General features: G+C 40.5%; 1 protein-coding gene across 1 annotated transcript in view; it reads right to left on the reverse strand.

Moving 5' to 3' along the window:
• The window catches only part of LOC310794037 (teneurin-3), a gene marked incomplete at its 5' end in the record, with an annotated part of 174,303 nt that overhangs the window by 34,658 nt on the left and 121,881 nt on the right, over positions 1-17,764 (reverse strand). Inside the window, 6 exons of the mRNA XM_083655899.1 lie at positions 4,416-4,546; positions 5,641-5,745; positions 6,561-6,739; positions 10,579-10,721; positions 14,102-14,207; positions 14,940-15,078. Of these exons, the coding sequence (XP_083512025.1) occupies positions 4,416-4,546; positions 5,641-5,745; positions 6,561-6,739; positions 10,579-10,721; positions 14,102-14,207; positions 14,940-15,078 (803 nt within the window). The remainder of the gene's footprint in view (positions 1-4,415; positions 4,547-5,640; positions 5,746-6,560; positions 6,740-10,578; positions 10,722-14,101; positions 14,208-14,939; positions 15,079-17,764) is intronic.

Here is a 17,764-nt window from a genome sequence, read left to right on the forward strand (position 1 = left end):
TCTGCAACACATCTGGCTGCTGTTTACAAGACAACTTCTGCAACACATCTGGCTGCTGTTTACAAGACAACTTCTGCAACACATCTGGTTGCTGTTTACAAGACAACTTCTACAACACATCTGGCTGCTGTTTACAAGACAACTTCTGCAACACATCTGTCTGCTTTTTACAAGACAACTTCTACAACACATCTGGTTGCTGTTTACAAGACAACTTCTGCGACACATCTGTTTGCTTTTTACAAGACAACTTCTGCAACACATCTGGCTGCTATTTACAAGACAACTTCTACAACACATCTGGTTGCTTTTTACAAGACAACTTCTGCAACACATCTGGTTGCTTTTTACAAGACAACTTCTGCAACACATCTGGTTGCTTTTTACAAGACAACTTCTGCAACACATCTGGTTGCTTTTTACAAGACAACTTCTGCAACACATCTGGTTGCTTTTTACAAGACAACTTCTGCAACACATCTGGTTGCTTTTTACAAGACAACTTCTGCAACACATCGCGTTGCTTTTTACAAGACAACTTCTACAACACATCGGGTTGCTTTTTACAAGACAACTTCTGCAACACATCTGTCTACTTTTTACAAGACAACTTCTGCAACACATCGGTCTGCTGTTTACAAGACAACTTCTGCAACACATCTGGCTGCTTTTTACAAGACAACTTCTGCAACACATCGGGTTGCTTTTTACAAGACAACTTCTGCAACACATCTGTCTACTTTTTACAAGACAACTTCTACAACACATCGGTCTGCTTTTTACAAGACAACTTCTGCAACACATCTGGTTGCTGTTTACAAGACAACTTCTGCAACACATCTGGTTGCTTTTTACAAGACAACTTCTGCAACACATCGGTCTGCTGTTTACAAGACAACTTCTGCAACACATCTGGTTGCTTTTTACAAGACAACTTCTGCAACACATCTGGTTGCTTTTTACAAGACAACTTCTGCAACACATCTGGCTGCTTTTTACAAGACAACTTCTGCAACACATCGGGTTGCTTTTTACAAGACAACTTCTGCAACACATCTGTCTACTTTTTACAAGACAACTTCTACAACACATCGGTCTGCTTTTTACAAGACAACTTCTGCAACACATCTGGTTGCTGTTTACAAGACAACTTCTGCAACACATCTGGTTGCTTTTTACAAGACAACTTCTGCAACACATCGGTCTGCTGTTTACAAGACAACTTCTGCAACACATCTGGCTGCTTTTTACAAGACAACTTCTACAACACATCTGGTTGCTGTTTACAAGACAACTTCTGCAACACATCTGGTTGCTTTTTACAAGACAACTTCTGCAACACATCGGTCTGCTGTTTACAAGACAACTTCTGCAACACATCTGGTTGCTTTTTACAAGACAACTTCGACAACACATCTGTCTGCTTTTTACAAGACAACTTCTGCAACACATCTGTCTGCTTTTTACAAGACAACTTCTACAACACATCTGGCTGCTTTTTACAAGACAACTTCTGCAACACATCTGGTTGCTTTTTACAAGACAACTTCGACAACACATCTGTCTGCTTTTTACAAGACAACTTCTGCAACACATCTGTCTGCTTTTTACAAGACAACTTCTACAACACATCTGGCTGCTTTTTACAAGACAACTTCTGCAACACATCTGTCTGCTTTTTACAAGACAACTTCTGCAACACATCTGGTTGCTTTTTACAAGACAACTTCTGCAACACATCTGGTTGCTTTTTACAAGACAACTTCTGCAACACATCTGGTTGCTGTTTACAAGACAACTTCTGCAACACATCTGGCTGCTTTTTACAAGACAACTTCTGCAACACATCTGGTTGCTTTTTACAAGACAACTTCTGCAACACATCTGGTTGCTGTTTACAAGACACCTTCTGCAGCACATCTGGCTGCTTTTTACAAGACAACTTCTGCAACACATCTGGTTGCTGTTTACAAGACAACTTCTGCAACACATCTGGTTGCTTTTTACAAGACAACTTCTGCAACACATCTGGTTGCTGTGTACAAGACAACCTCTGCAACACATCTGGTTGCTTTTTACAAGACAACTTCTGCAACACATCTGGCTGCTGTTTACAAGACAACTTCTGCAACACATCTGGTTGCTTTTTACAAGACAACTTATACAACACATCTGGTTGCTGTTTACAAGACAACTTCTACAACACATCTGGCTGCTGTTTACAAGACAACTTCTGCAACACATCTGTCTGCTTTTTACAAGACAACTTCTACAACACATCTGGTTGCTGTTTACAAGACAACTTCTGCGACACATCTGTTTGCTTTTTACAAGACAACTTCTGCAACACATCTGGCTGCTATTTACAAGACAACTTCTACAACACATCTGGTTGCTTTTTACAAGACAACTTCTGCAACACATCTGGTTGCTTTTTACAAGACAACTTCTGCAACACATCTGGTTGCTTTTTACAAGACAACTTCTGCAACACATCTGGTTGCTTTTTACAAGACAACTTCTGCAACACATCTGGTTGCTTTTTACAAGACAACTTCTGCAACACATCTGGTTGCTTTTTACAAGACAACTTCTGCAACACATCGCGTTGCTTTTTACAAGACAACTTCTACAACACATCGGGTTGCTTTTTACAAGACAACTTCTGCAACACATCTGTCTACTTTTTACAAGACAACTTCTGCAACACATCGGTCTGCTGTTTACAAGACAACTTCTGCAACACATCTGGCTGCTTTTTACAAGACAACTTCTGCAACACATCGGGTTGCTTTTTACAAGACAACTTCTGCAACACATCTGTCTACTTTTTACAAGACAACTTCTACAACACATCGGTCTGCTTTTTACAAGACAACTTCTGCAACACATCTGGTTGCTGTTTACAAGACAACTTCTGCAACACATCTGGTTGCTTTTTACAAGACAACTTCTGCAACACATCGGTCTGCTGTTTACAAGACAACTTCTGCAACACATCTGGTTGCTTTTTACAAGACAACTTCTGCAACACATCTGGTTGCTTTTTACAAGACAACTTCTGCAACACATCTGGCTGCTTTTTACAAGACAACTTCTGCAACACATCGGGTTGCTTTTTACAAGACAACTTCTGCAACACATCTGTCTACTTTTTACAAGACAACTTCTACAACACATCGGTCTGCTTTTTACAAGACAACTTCTGCAACACATCTGGTTGCTGTTTACAAGACAACTTCTGCAACACATCTGGTTGCTTTTTACAAGACAACTTCTGCAACACATCGGTCTGCTGTTTACAAGACAACTTCTGCAACACATCTGGCTGCTTTTTACAAGACAACTTCTACAACACATCTGGTTGCTGTTTACAAGACAACTTCTGCAACACATCTGGTTGCTTTTTACAAGACAACTTCTGCAACACATCGGTCTGCTGTTTACAAGACAACTTCTGCAACACATCTGGTTGCTTTTTACAAGACAACTTCGACAACACATCTGTCTGCTTTTTACAAGACAACTTCTGCAACACATCTGTCTGCTTTTTACAAGACAACTTCTACAACACATCTGGCTGCTTTTTACAAGACAACTTCTGCAACACATCTGGTTGCTTTTTACAAGACAACTTCGACAACACATCTGTCTGCTTTTTACAAGACAACTTCTGCAACACATCTGTCTGCTTTTTACAAGACAACTTCTACAACACATCTGGCTGCTTTTTACAAGACAACTTCTGCAACACATCTGTCTGCTTTTTACAAGACAACTTCTGCAACACATCTGGTTGCTTTTTACAAGACAACTTCTACCACACATCTGGCTGCTGTTTACAAGACAACTTCTGCAACACATCTGTCTGCTTTTTACAAGACAACTTCTACAACACATCTGGCTGCTTTTTACAAGACAACTTCTGCAACACATCTGGTTGCTTTTTACAAGACAACTTCTGCAACACATCTGTCTGCTTTTTACAAGACAACTTCTGCAACACATCTGGTTGCTGTTTACAAGACAACTTCTACCACACATCTGGCTGCTGTTTACAAGACAACTTCTGCAACACATCTGGTTGCTGTTTACAAGACAACTTCTACCACACATCTGGCTGCTGTTTACAAGACAACTTCTGCAACACATCTGGCTGCTGTGTGGACATAGGTTTATGCAATCTCCACACAGCACACATTCATTTTAGGATTGATTATACGGGCTGATATCGCTTTGTCCTATAGACAACCAGTGCAGTATTGATCAATTATACAATAAATATGTAATCATATCTATCAGATTCGGGGGGGTTTTAGTCAAAAAATAAGCTCATCATGTTGAGCTGTAACTCAGTCGTGCCTTGTCTTGTCCTGGTCAGAAGGTTTTCCATTGTTCTCTGGAGAGCTACTCACCCTGAGTTTTCTTCCAAACACAATGACTTTTCCTCGTGTCTGCTCCTTCCTGAATCTCCATTCCACCAGGTTCTGGCCGTTTTCTCCGGGCAGGGTCATGTTACGTCGGGCTACAGTTGGATTAGCAGCACCTAGCAGTGGATATCGCAAGAAACAGGGATATCACGAACAGGGCTAAGAATCTGAAAATGCAAGTCAAAGAAGCTGAAACATGATAGTTCCGGTCCTTCACTATGATTGGCTGAGCTGCATTCAAAGCCGTTGTAAAATACTCTATAAACACACACCTGTGCACGCGTCACAGTATCACTGCGCCAAACAGCACCTGTGTTTCTACATGTGTGTTGATTGGAAACCATTCTGCTTACAGGATGTCATGGCTGAAGGACTACATTGCTTGATTATTTGTTATCAAGATTGCATTTTTGTTACCCAAATTGGCAAAGGACCACCTCACCTATCTTGGCTTGACCATACCCAGAGATCCTACACTAATATTTAAGTTGACTTTATTTTAAGACTTTAACAGTGTATAGAAAACTGGAAGGTCCTTCCTTTGTCCATGATTGGCCGTATAAATTTAGTTAAGGTGGTTTCGCTTCCCAGGTTCCTCTATTTGTGCCAAAACCTTCCCAGTTTTCTGACATCGGCCTTCTTTAAGGAACTGGACTACATATATATATATATATATATATATATATATATATATATATATATATTTTCCCAGTGAATGTATAGCTCATCGTGGCCTTAAAATGGGAGATTGGCGCTGCATTTTTACATTAGGATCTGGTGAAATATGGTCTAAATGTGAACGTTCAATCAACGTCTGGGTGAAAAAACATTCACTTTTGAACCTTTCTTACACGTTTTTTCAACGTTGACCCTAAACATTTTTTAAACGTCTTTTCAACCGAAAAATGCTCACTGGGTATGTCTAGTCAATGCAACCGCAATATTGCGGCTTCTATTTTTTCGGACTAAGGTTGATTTTTCAAAACATTTCTTCCGACATGTACACATCTGTTGTTGTTTATTCACAGCGCTCTTGGTGTGTAAAAGCCTTAACAGAAGCAACGTTTCAGCAGCTAAGCTGCCTTCATTAGGGTTGATCTGCCAGCACACGGGTTTGACTGGAGTTAATAGCACAAACCAAATCTTTAACAGGTAATCTCTAATCAATCCATATTATATTTTTTTGAGTAATCTGCCCAAAACTGCGTACCTGCCAGTATATGCGGCTCAGTCTGGTAGTGTGTATCCATCCCATTGGCGTAGATGACCCTCAGTGAATGGTCGTTACCCACCTGGTAACTGTTACGAAGCTGGTCTATATATAGAGAGAGCCAGAGACAGATAGAGAGATATCATAGATTAACCACACAAAAAAATCATATTGATTATTTGTATCTTGAAACTTAGGGAAATGTCCTTAAAAATGTATTCAAAAACACTGAATTAAACAACACACAATTAAAACTGTAATTGAATTCAGAGTGTAAGAGAGAGAGACAGAAGGGGGCAAGAGAGAAAGAGAGAGAGGGAGAGAGAAAGGGATAAATGGAGAAAGAGAGAGTGGTACAATTAATTTCCATGAGTGTTTGAACCTGCTAATGGAGCACAGAGCAGGTATTAACATCCACCAGCCTCTTTTAATTAACTTCCCCTTGACCTCTCACACAGAACTAATGTCCAGGAGAGAGAGAGAGGAGAGAGAGAGAGAGAGAGAGAGAGAGAGAGAGAGAGAGAGAGTGAGTGTGAGTGAGTGAGTGTGAGTGTGTGTGTGTGTGTGTGTGTGTGTGTGTGTGTGTGTGTGTGTGTGTGTGTGTGTGTGTGTGTGTGTGTGAGAGAGAGAGAGAGAGAGAGAGAGAGAGAGTGTGAGTGAGTGAGGGAGTGGAAGAAATGAGGAAATCATATTCGCATGTCAAAGTGATGCCATGAAAATAATTCCCAATTCACAGGTACTGTAAACAAATAGAGACCCAAAGTCCGGCCCGAGAGGCGGCCGGTAAGAGGAGGAACATAAAGGGTTAAGACGAGACTTTTCCGTGTGTTCACTGCTGCTTATTAATAGCCACTCTGACCAACTTACGTGGCTCATCAAGTTAACTGTCTTCAGGCATGCAAGCATGCAATCCACCTTACCCTGCACCAGCGTGTAGAAGGAGTCTATGGACGACAGATTGGTTGTTATGGAAACGTCCTCGTCCCGGCCTGATGTCTCGATGTCCACGGCGACAGCGCCTGATGCCATGTCACCATGGAGATTAGTCACCACGCCGGTGGGGAAGGTCACGTTGGTCAGACGACCCTCGCTGTCATAACTACAGCATGGAGAGAGAGAGAGGGTGGAGAGATATACAGACATTAGATGACGGCGGCTTTAGCTCAGGAGGTAGAGCGGGTCGGCCAATGACGCAAGGGTTGGCGGTTCGATCCCCGCTCCCTCCCAGCTGCCGTCGTTGTGTCCTTGGGCAAGACACTTAACCCTCCTTGCTCCCGATGGTGTGTAGGCACCCTGCGTGGCAGCCTGCCGCCATTGGTGTATGAATGGGTGAATGTAGACTACCTACTGATTGTAAAGCACTTTGGATAAAAGCGCTATATAAATGCAGACCATTTACCATTTACAGTTCTGTGATGGGATTTGTGGATATTCTTAAAAATGATCCAAATCTGTTGTGCACGATTGCGCACACACAGTGTTGTAGTCAAGTCACTATATATCCAGTCCCCAGTGTTTGAGTCCGAGTCAAGTCCAAATCAAGTCCCCATTACCTGAGTCCGAGTTACTGAACATGAGCATGAATCCACATGTAGGTGGAACACACCTCTAATGTCATGTAACACACCTGCCTGCCTTTGCATGAAATTGAATATTGTCACAGTATTAACTCATTGAGTGCCATGGACGTCTTTCGACGTCCAATTAAATAGTGACGTAGAGTGCCACGGACGTCTTTCGACGTCCAATGCGTTTTTTGACGGTGGGACGTCGATCAAAGCCTTCCGCATTTCCTGTACAACTATTGTAGCTATTGGAGGTCTATAACCTATTTTACAGAACCCTTAGGTGGCGACAGTGCTCTCCAGGTTAACAGAAAGGCAGAGAAAAACAGAGAATAAGTCGTTGGGGAAACGGAAATCGCATCGCATCCGTATGCATCGGTATGCATGAAGCGTTTTAACGTTAGATGTGCCCGCAGCAGCCAATCTGCTCCCACAATTGAGCTCCTCCATGTCCGCTGCGACAGCCCAGGCCATTCGCATGATCAGCCGTGGAGTTATTATTCTCAACTGGAAGCATAGGAGCCGGTGACAAGCACACGCGGAAGGCTGTAAAAATCTGGATGTCGCGCACCCTTCACAGTGCAGAGCAAATTCAGCAGAGAGCCACCTCCCATACAGGAGGAGTGTGCAGAGCGCAGAGCAGCACACAACACTGACCCAGACAGACCCAGGCAGCAGGACAGGGTTGGCAAACGCAAGCCAGAATATCCGATGCCCACCAGCAGCAAATCAAGAAAGCAAAGAAGCTGCAACCAGCAGCGCACGCAGGGGCCAGCGCTGCTGGTTGCAGCTAAAAATATTATTCTGCCAAACAAAATTCCCTGGCCTTCACTGTTTTATTGAAGGAAATTATTTTTGAGGTGTGACTACATCAGAAAATTAGCTTCAGAGTCAGTGATGTGTTTGAAATGTTTAATTTCACAAAAGGGCCATTATCTCAGCTTCTAGAAAAAAACTGCTCTTTTTTGTTAAATCAAGCTATCTTCTCCGGCTGATAACTAAAGAACGGAAAATGATATCAATAAACCTGTTTTTGCTGATATAGAAAAGAGTCTCATCGTTCTTTTTGCGTGTTCATTGTTTACATAGTAATATCACACAATATTCTGTGGGCCTCGAGAAATCACTGAAAAAAGCTCTGAAACACTGGCACTGGGAGCGTCCGTTCTCCAAAAGTGGCTGGCACTCAATGAGTTAATATCTTATGCCAAATTATTAGGGCCTGTTACAAAAAACTAACAGTCTTAATCAATTAACAAGTCAGAGACCTCGTCTATTTTAGTTAAACTAAACTGAAACTAAAACTAGGTGTGGAAAAAAAACATTTTAGTTAACTGAAATTAAAATAAAAAACTAGACTTTAGAAAAACAATGGAAACAATATTGTGCACTTACACACAAAATACAATTAAAATGTACAGAAAATGTCTTTAGATTTAGTCTGACAATTTGGTTGAATTAAATATGTCAACTCAACAAGCATAAGACGGCATCGGTGCATATGTTTGAGACTGGGAAGCCTACATGAGTGTTGCGTTTGCATTGTACTGTATTGTAACACACGCACACGCACGCACACACACACACACACACACACACACACACACACACACACACACACACACACACACTTTAACAGCTCTTTGGCTCAGTGAATATATCTGAGCTTTTGAGAGACAAACCACTGCTGTCAAACTAGACCTTTCCCTCACACTATATAATTATATTTAATATTACTTATTTAATATAATCATAATGAATATTACTGATATAATATAATTACCGTAAATTCCGGACTATAAGCCGCGGCTTTTTCCCCGTTTTTTGGCCCCTGCGGCTTATATAACGGTGCGGCTTATCTATGGATTTTTTCAGCAAAAAAATAAATAAAAAACGGAATTCTCTCTTCTTTAGCACTCTTTCTAACTATAAATCCACTTCTGTTTTAATTTCCTCTCTTGCCCTCTTTTCACCACACCGCGGACACTGTGTGCACTGTAAAAAAAACACAGGTGGTGTTGTGTTATGTTGTTTTGTTGAAATGTTAATAAATGGGAGCTTCCTCAAACAGCCATCTCTTTCCTGACAATCCCCTCTGTGCACGAACCCTTACATATGGTAATTAAACATTAAAACACAATAAAAAAAATAAAAAAAAACATTAAAACACCCGCGGCTTATAGTCCGGTGCGGCTTATATATGTAACAAACAGGCAATTTTGCTGCTGCGGCTTATACTCCGGTGCGCCTTATAGTCCGGAATTTACGGTATACTGAATTTTTGCAACAATTATCAACTGATTTGATAGCAAATTGATTTGAGCAGAATTACTGAAGATTGAATAGCATTTGCACGACTTCCGTTATTCAAATTGTGGATGTGCATTAATTAATGTATGAGCACATTTGAAAAAGGTGTATTTGAATCCAGCAGCTCAGTTAGTGACATAGAGATTCAAGGCTTTTGATTCTGTGTGCATGTGTTTGTCAGTATAGAAAGTAGGGCTGCACAATTCATCAGAAATATGATTGAAATCACGAAATGGCCCAAGTGCAATAAGTGCAATAAGTGCAATATCCAAATCGCAGCTGCAATTATTTGATGATGGTCAAATGTGTCACAACATAGCATTAAATGCCTGCATGTCCCGGCTGTTACCATGTTACCATGTTACCATGTTACCATGACATGTTACCATGACATGTTACCATGTTACCATGTTACCATGTTACCATGACATGTTACCATGACATGTTACCATGTTACCATGTTACCATGTTACCATGACATGTTACCATGACATGTTACCATGTCCCGGCCTACAAATCATATTCTCCACATGTAAGGGAACATGCTTGTTTGGTACAGACCCCAGTAACAATCACATCATCATTTTGATTTTTGTTTGTTTGTTTTGTGTGTGTGTGTGTGTGTGTGTGTGTGTGTGTGTGTGTGTGTGTAAAAATTACCATTCCCACTGAAATGTGGGACTCATATCACAGTCTGTCAATATAATCACAATGTGCATATATATATATATATATATATATATATATATATACGGTATATATACACAGTATATATATCAGCCCTTATAGAGCTCAACAGTGACCATCCACTTTTACGAATTCCCCATTCATTGTCTCCATTGATGTAAAGAAGCATTTGAAGCTATACAGAGTTTGAAGCCTGGAACCAAGCCAACCAGCTAGCAGATGAATCGTGTCCATAAAACATTAGACTCTGAGCAAAAAAAACAACAATTAAAAGCAGAGAACAAGATGATAACTTTGACGGTCACAGTTGCGCTCTGTAGATAGGATCGTTTGAGAGCGTCGACTCCAGTGTGCAGCCAGTCATGGTACTACTCACTCATAGAAGGTGGTCCAGCCAATCTGGATGCTCTTAGTAGCCAGCAGGCCGCTGTTGCCATGGTAACTAAACAACACCAACTCGTGGCCCTGGGCTGTGAGCGTCTTCAGACCTCCATTAGTCCCGATGGTCAGCCAGATGACCTACACACACACACACACACACGCACGCACACACACGCACGCACACACACACGTGCACGCGCACGCATGCACACGCACGCACACACACACACACACACACACACACACACACACACACGGTTAGCATGTTCAGACTGTCAGCACTAATGGTTTGTAAGAGCTAAAGATCAATCAATCAATCAAAGTTTATTTAGAGTGCAAAATCACACCGAGGTGTCTCAGTACACTTCACAATAACAACAGAACAATAAAATCAGATAAGACAATACACAGAGAAATATTGCACAGTATAATCATCATCAAATATAGTAATGAGTGTATATCTCAGTAAAGTGACATATCAAAAATAACAATAATCATAGCAAATATAACAGTCAATAAAGTGCTATTGTAGGTCATATGACTGTGCAAACAAGTGGGTTTTGAGCCTGGATTTAAAGACTTCGACTGATGTCGCTTGCCTAACACTGGGTGGAAGCTCGTTCCAGAGGTAGGGTGCCCTGTAGGATAAAGCTCTACTGCCAGCTGACTTTTTCTTGATTAAAGGGACAGTAAGAAGGCCTGTATTTTGGGAACGGAGGGAGCGTGAGGGGATGTACGGGATGATGAGATCTGAGAGATATGAAGGGGCAAGCCCGTGGAGGGATTTGAACGCTAGCAGGAGCACCTTGAAATCGGACCTGGCCTGGATTGGGAGCCAGTGAAGGGAGATCAGGGCTGGAGTGACATGATCAAATTTCCTACTTCTAGTTAGGATTCTGGCGGCGGTGTTTTGGACAAGTTGACGTTTTTTTGTAGCATACTGTGGAAGACCAGAAAAAAGGACATTGCAGTAGTCCAGTCTGGATGAAACAAAGGCGTGTACCAGGGTCTCGGCATCAGACATACTCAGCAGGGAACGGATCCTGGAGATATTACGGAGATGGAAAAATCCTACCTTAGTGATTTCCTTAACATGGGCATCGAACGAGAGTGCTGGGTCAAAGATGACGCCAGGGTTTTTTACTGTGGGACGATGAGTGCTAACTGCCCGAGTGACATCACTTCCAGGTGACATCTTAGGTGTTGTAGAATGGAATTTAATCATCACTCTTCTCCCGCATAAGCAACACCTCTATTGCCGAGAGTGTGTGAAGGTGGGCAGTTGGCATAATAATAAAGCCAGGAGTCAGGAAGTTGTCTCACAGAAATGTATTGAGCCAAACATACATCTTTGCAAGCAGAACATTTGCATTTGCAGAGAGACTGGCTCCTGGAACAGCTGGAAAAGTTGACATGTTTCAGGACCAACTGACACACAGTCAAAGGTTTTATACTGTATTCTCACATATCTCACATATCTTCACAAACTATATTTTGACCAACTCGCACAGCTGAGCTGTAGCCAAAGCAGGAGGCCAGCAAGGCCACATCTCTGAGTGAGCTTGTCACTGTGCCCCGCTCAGGGCTTATTGATTATGAAACGAGGCCGATGGAGCTTACATCTTCTCCATCATTAGGTGACTACATCACAACTACCTGATGACATCAGAGCAATTGCATGACATCATTTTTGAGTGACATCACTTCACACACACACACACACCCTCTACCTTGTCGCCTCAATCCAGACCCAAATCTCGGGTGACATCACAGTTGTGCAATTGCAAATGCATTCAACATTTGCTCGAGTGACATCACTGATGACATCACGACTGCCTGATATCACAGTCGAGCAGTTGAGTGACATCACTCGCCAGATCTCGTGAGACTGCATCCCGTGCACCTACACAGGAGCACGAGATGGATTCGCCCAGGTGACTTTTCACAACTGCCTAACCCTAACCCCCTTCCAGGTGACTACCTCTCAGGTGAACTCTCGTGCTCATACACACAAAGTCACTCGTACAAGTGGTTGCACCGCTTAAAAAACAAAAAAGTTGGTTTACGTTTGAAGGGCCCTAAAAAACGTGCATAGTATACCTTTAAAAAGGGACTAGTTTCTTTTCTGCGGAAGAGTCAAGTCAAGTCTATTTGTATAGCACATTTCATACACAGAGGCAATTCAAAGTGCTTCACATAAAATGGATGACAGAAGAAAACAAAAGAATAAAAGAAGAGGATAAAATAAACATTTAAAAGCATCACAACCGAACTTTGAAAAAGAGCATAAAAAGTGCATTAAGCGACAAGCGTAGTAGTTGCAAAAATAGCTAAAAACTTACAGAGGACTTGAAACATCATTGGGTTTGCATAAAATCAGGTAATATTTGCTCAGTTGGTAGATCATGGCTATATAAGAAAACATGTTTAATGACTTAGTTTTCTTGTAATAGTATACCTTTTAAACCTATAATTGTATACCTCCTTTCGCAGAACCCAGGCCTGGATCCGATGTTATTTATCTTTAAACTGCAGTTTTACGCAAAGTATATCATGAGTGGCTACATCAACACATCAACTGCACCCCAGAGAGCGGTGCTCGTTAACTTCCGTTACTGGTGCCCGTTGACAACCAGGCCGGAGGCAGAGGCACTGCTTTTAAAGAGCTGATTGACATGAATACCACACCCACTGCTAATGTATTCTCCTAATCCTAGCCTGTTCCATTCACACTGTGCCGGAGGTGCACTGCCTGCGTGCCTCTGAGCCTGTTTCATTCACACTGTGCCGGAGGTGCACTGCCTGCGTGCCTCTGGCCACCAAACAATAAAAGTCACTCACCACATGTTTTTGTCCCCTGAGGTTTAAATGCTTTTTCAGAGGCTTAATCTGGTTCAAATGCTGAATACTTTCAGGGTTCCCACACTTAGGACTTTACAGACCTGCTACATGTCCATTTATAACATTTATAATGTTATAAATCATATATATAATATAATATTAATATAATATAATGTTATAAACACTTAGGACTTTACAGACCTGCTACATGTCCATTTATAACATTTATAATGTTATAAATAATATATATAATATAATATTAATATAATGTAATGTTATAAACACTTAGGACTTTACAGACCTGCTACATGTCCATTTATAACATTTATAATGTTATAATATGTATCAGGAAGTTGCCTGATGAAGACCTCGAAACGTTGTTTTTAAGCCATTAAAATAGCTCTGGGAGCTGAAAATCAGTGTGCAGATTTTCTTTTTCTTTTCACCTATGCACAAGGGATGCAAACAATTAATCGAAGATCGATTACTTGATCGTTAAGGATTGACTCAAACTATGAGGTGCTTTTAGATGTTATATTACTGATTATTAATGTTGTTATTATATTACACTACTTTAAAATGGGAATGTTTTTTCTTCCTTGTGAAAAATAACTTTTTTTTTAGGTTTCCGCCTGACAGCGACGATATATCCACACAAAAAAGGCCGCTCCTCTCACCTGGTTGTCAGGAGCGACCACACGTACAGGCATCCTATTGGTGTCTCTACGGATACGGAGGGTGTTTCCACTGCTATCGGTCACCGCGGTTACGTCCTCTTCATTACTGAGGGACAGTTAGGGACGAGACAGAGATCATAGGAAAACAATAGAGACATAATAGAGTGATTAATGAGCAGGGGACAGAAGGCAAAACAAAAGAAATGACAAGATTATGAATTTCATTCCATGAGGAGACACACACACTGCTATTTATGTTCCAGTGCACCGTAGAAGGTTCGCACTGACAATGGCCCAACTAGTATTTTTGTTTTGTTTATTATTACCTGTATATTATTATATACATTATTATTACACACACACACACACACACACACACACACACACACACACACACACACACGTATGTATGTATGTATGTATATATGTATGTATGTATATATAGGGATATATATACACATATATATATACATACATATATATACTGTATATGTATATACACACACACATACATATATATATATATATATATATGTATATATTCATTCGGTATGATCGACAAGCACAAGATATTGGTTCTTCTGTAAATTAATTTACATATTGTACATATCCATCGGCATTCCCACACTTTAATTTTATAAGATTTAATACTCTTATTCTACTGGCCATAGTACCAATCCTCACTGACTCTGGAACTGCTACTAATGTTCTAAAATTAGGTATATTTCTTTAGCTATTTTTGCCCTAATTTACGGTAATTCAAATGTTTCATGTGGCGTTAAATTCTCTCCCATAAAGATAGTATAGATAGTATTGTTGTAAATGTCCTCATACCAACCTGTAGCTAAAGTTGTATTTATAGTCTCCAGTAACGAGTGACATGGTGAACTGGTGAGTCCCATTAGCATCAAACACATAGAGCTCCTGAGAGGCTGGAGAAGCCACTTCATAGGAGGAGGGGCCTGAAGCCAGTGAACCTAGAGATACATACATGTAGAGAGAGAGAGGGAGGGAGAGAGGGAGGGAGGGAGGGAGAGGGGGGGTATAGTCAACTGCCATGGATTCAAAATTGTTAATACAAATAGCTTATATTAAGCTTTCAAATGATGTGTCATACACTGAAATCTAAAAATAGTTGAAGAAGATATGCTTATTTGAACGTTCATATCCTAAAAGCAACATTCAGAGAAAATCGCCCTGAAAGTTGGTGAACATGCTTGGTTTGCCCTGAACAAGATTAGTTAATAACCAATTATTAGTATTTAGTGATACTAAAACAGTTGTTTGTTATATTGAGTGCATTCTTCAACATCTAAACTTGCGTAAATGTGTTCTCTCTTTCTCAAAAAAAACTTTCTTCTCGACATGACATCTTGATTTGTGCGATTTCACAGTTGCCTACTTGTTACTCCTTACATCAGACAATCTCACAGTTAGTTTGGTGATATGACAGAGTCATGACGACACAACATACAGTATAAACCTACCAGTTAGTTTGGTGATATGACAGAGTCATGACGACACAACATATACACCTACCAGTTAATTTGGTGATATGACAGAGTCATGACGACACAACATACAGTATAAACCTACCAGTTAGTTTGGTGATATGACAGAGTCATGACAATACAACATATAAACCTACCAGTTAGTTTGGTGATATGACAGAGTCATGACGACACAACATACAGTATAAACCTACCAGTTAGTTTGGTGATATGACAGAGTCATGACGACACAACATATACACCTACCAGTTAGTTTGGTGATATGACAGAGTCATGACAACACAACATATAAACCTACCAGTTAGTTTGCTGATTTGACAGAGTCATGACGACACAACATATAAACCTACCAGTTAGTTTGGTGATATGACAGAGTCATGACGACACAACATATACACCTACCAGTTAGTTTGGTGATATGACAGAGTCATGACAACACAACATATAAACCTACCAGTTAGTTTGGTGATATGACAGAGTCATGACAACACAACATATAAACCTACCAGTTAGTTTGGTGATATGACAGAGTCATGACAACACAACATATAAACCTACCAGTTAGTTTGGTGATATGCCAGAGTCATGACAACACAACATATAAACCTACCAGTTAGTTTGGTGATATGCCAGAGTCATGACGACACAACATATACACCTACCAGTTAGTTTGGTGATATGACAGAGTCATGACAACACAACATATAAACCTACCAGTTAGTTTGGTGATATGACAGAGTCATGACAACACAACATATAAACCTACCAGTTAGTTTGGTGATATGCCAGAGTCATGACAACACAACATATAAACCTACCAGTTAGTTTGGTGATATGCCAGAGTCATGACAACACAACATATAAACCTACCAGTTAGTTTGGTGATATGACAGAGTCATGACAACACAACATATAAACCTACCAGTTAGTTTGGTGATATGCCAGAGTCATGACAACACAACATATAAACCTACCAGTTAGTTTGGTGATATGACAGAGTCATGACAACACAACATACAGTATAAACCTACCAGTTAGTTTGGTGATATGACAGAGTCATGACAACACAACATACAGTATAAACCTACCAGTTAGTTTGGTGATATGACAGAGTCATGACAACACAACATATAAACCTACCAGTTAGTTTGGTGATATGCCAGAGTCATGACAACACAACATATAAACCTACCAGTTAGTTTGGTGATATGACAGAGTCATGACAACACAACATACAGTATAAACCTACCAGTTAGTTTGGTGATATGACAGAGTCATGATAACACAACATACAGTATAAACCTACCAGTTAGTTTGGTGATATGACAGAGTCATGACAACACAACATATACACCTACCAGTTAGTTTGGTGATATGACAGAGTCATGACGACACAACATACAGTATAAACCTACCAGTTAGTTTGGTGATATGACAGAGTCATGACGACACAACATATACACCTACCAGTTAGTTTGGTGATATGACAGAGTCATGACGACACAACATATAAACCTACCAGTTAGTTTGGTGATATGACAGAGTCATGACGACACAACATACAGTATAAACCTACCAGTTAGTTTGGTGATATGACAGAGTCATGACGACACAACATATACACCTACCAGTTAGTTTGGTGATATGACAGAGTCATGACGACACAACATATAAACCTACCAGTTAGTTTGGTGATATGACAGAGTCATGACGACACAACATACAGTATAAACCTACCAGTTAGTTTGGTGATATGACAGAGTCATGACGACACAACATATAAACCTACCAGTTAGTTTGGTGATATGACAGAGTCATGACGACACAACATACAGTATAAACCTACCAGTTAGTTTGGTGATATGACAGAGTCATGACGACACAACATACAGTATAAACCTACCAGTTAGTTTGGTGATATGACAGAGTCATGACAACACAACATATACACCTACCAGTTAGTTTGGTGATTTGACAGAGTCATGACGACACAACATACAGTATAAACCTACCAGTTAATTTGGTGATATGCCAGAGTCATGACAACACAACATATAAACCTACCAGTTAATTTGGTGATATGCCAGAGTCATGACAACACAACATATACACCTACCAGTTAATTTGGTGATATGCCAGAGTCATGACGACA

This window comes from Poromitra crassiceps (genome assembly GCF_964638095.1).
Source record: "Poromitra crassiceps genome assembly, chromosome: 19".
NCBI classification, from domain to species: domain Eukaryota; kingdom Metazoa; phylum Chordata; class Actinopteri; order Beryciformes; family Melamphaidae; genus Poromitra; species Poromitra crassiceps.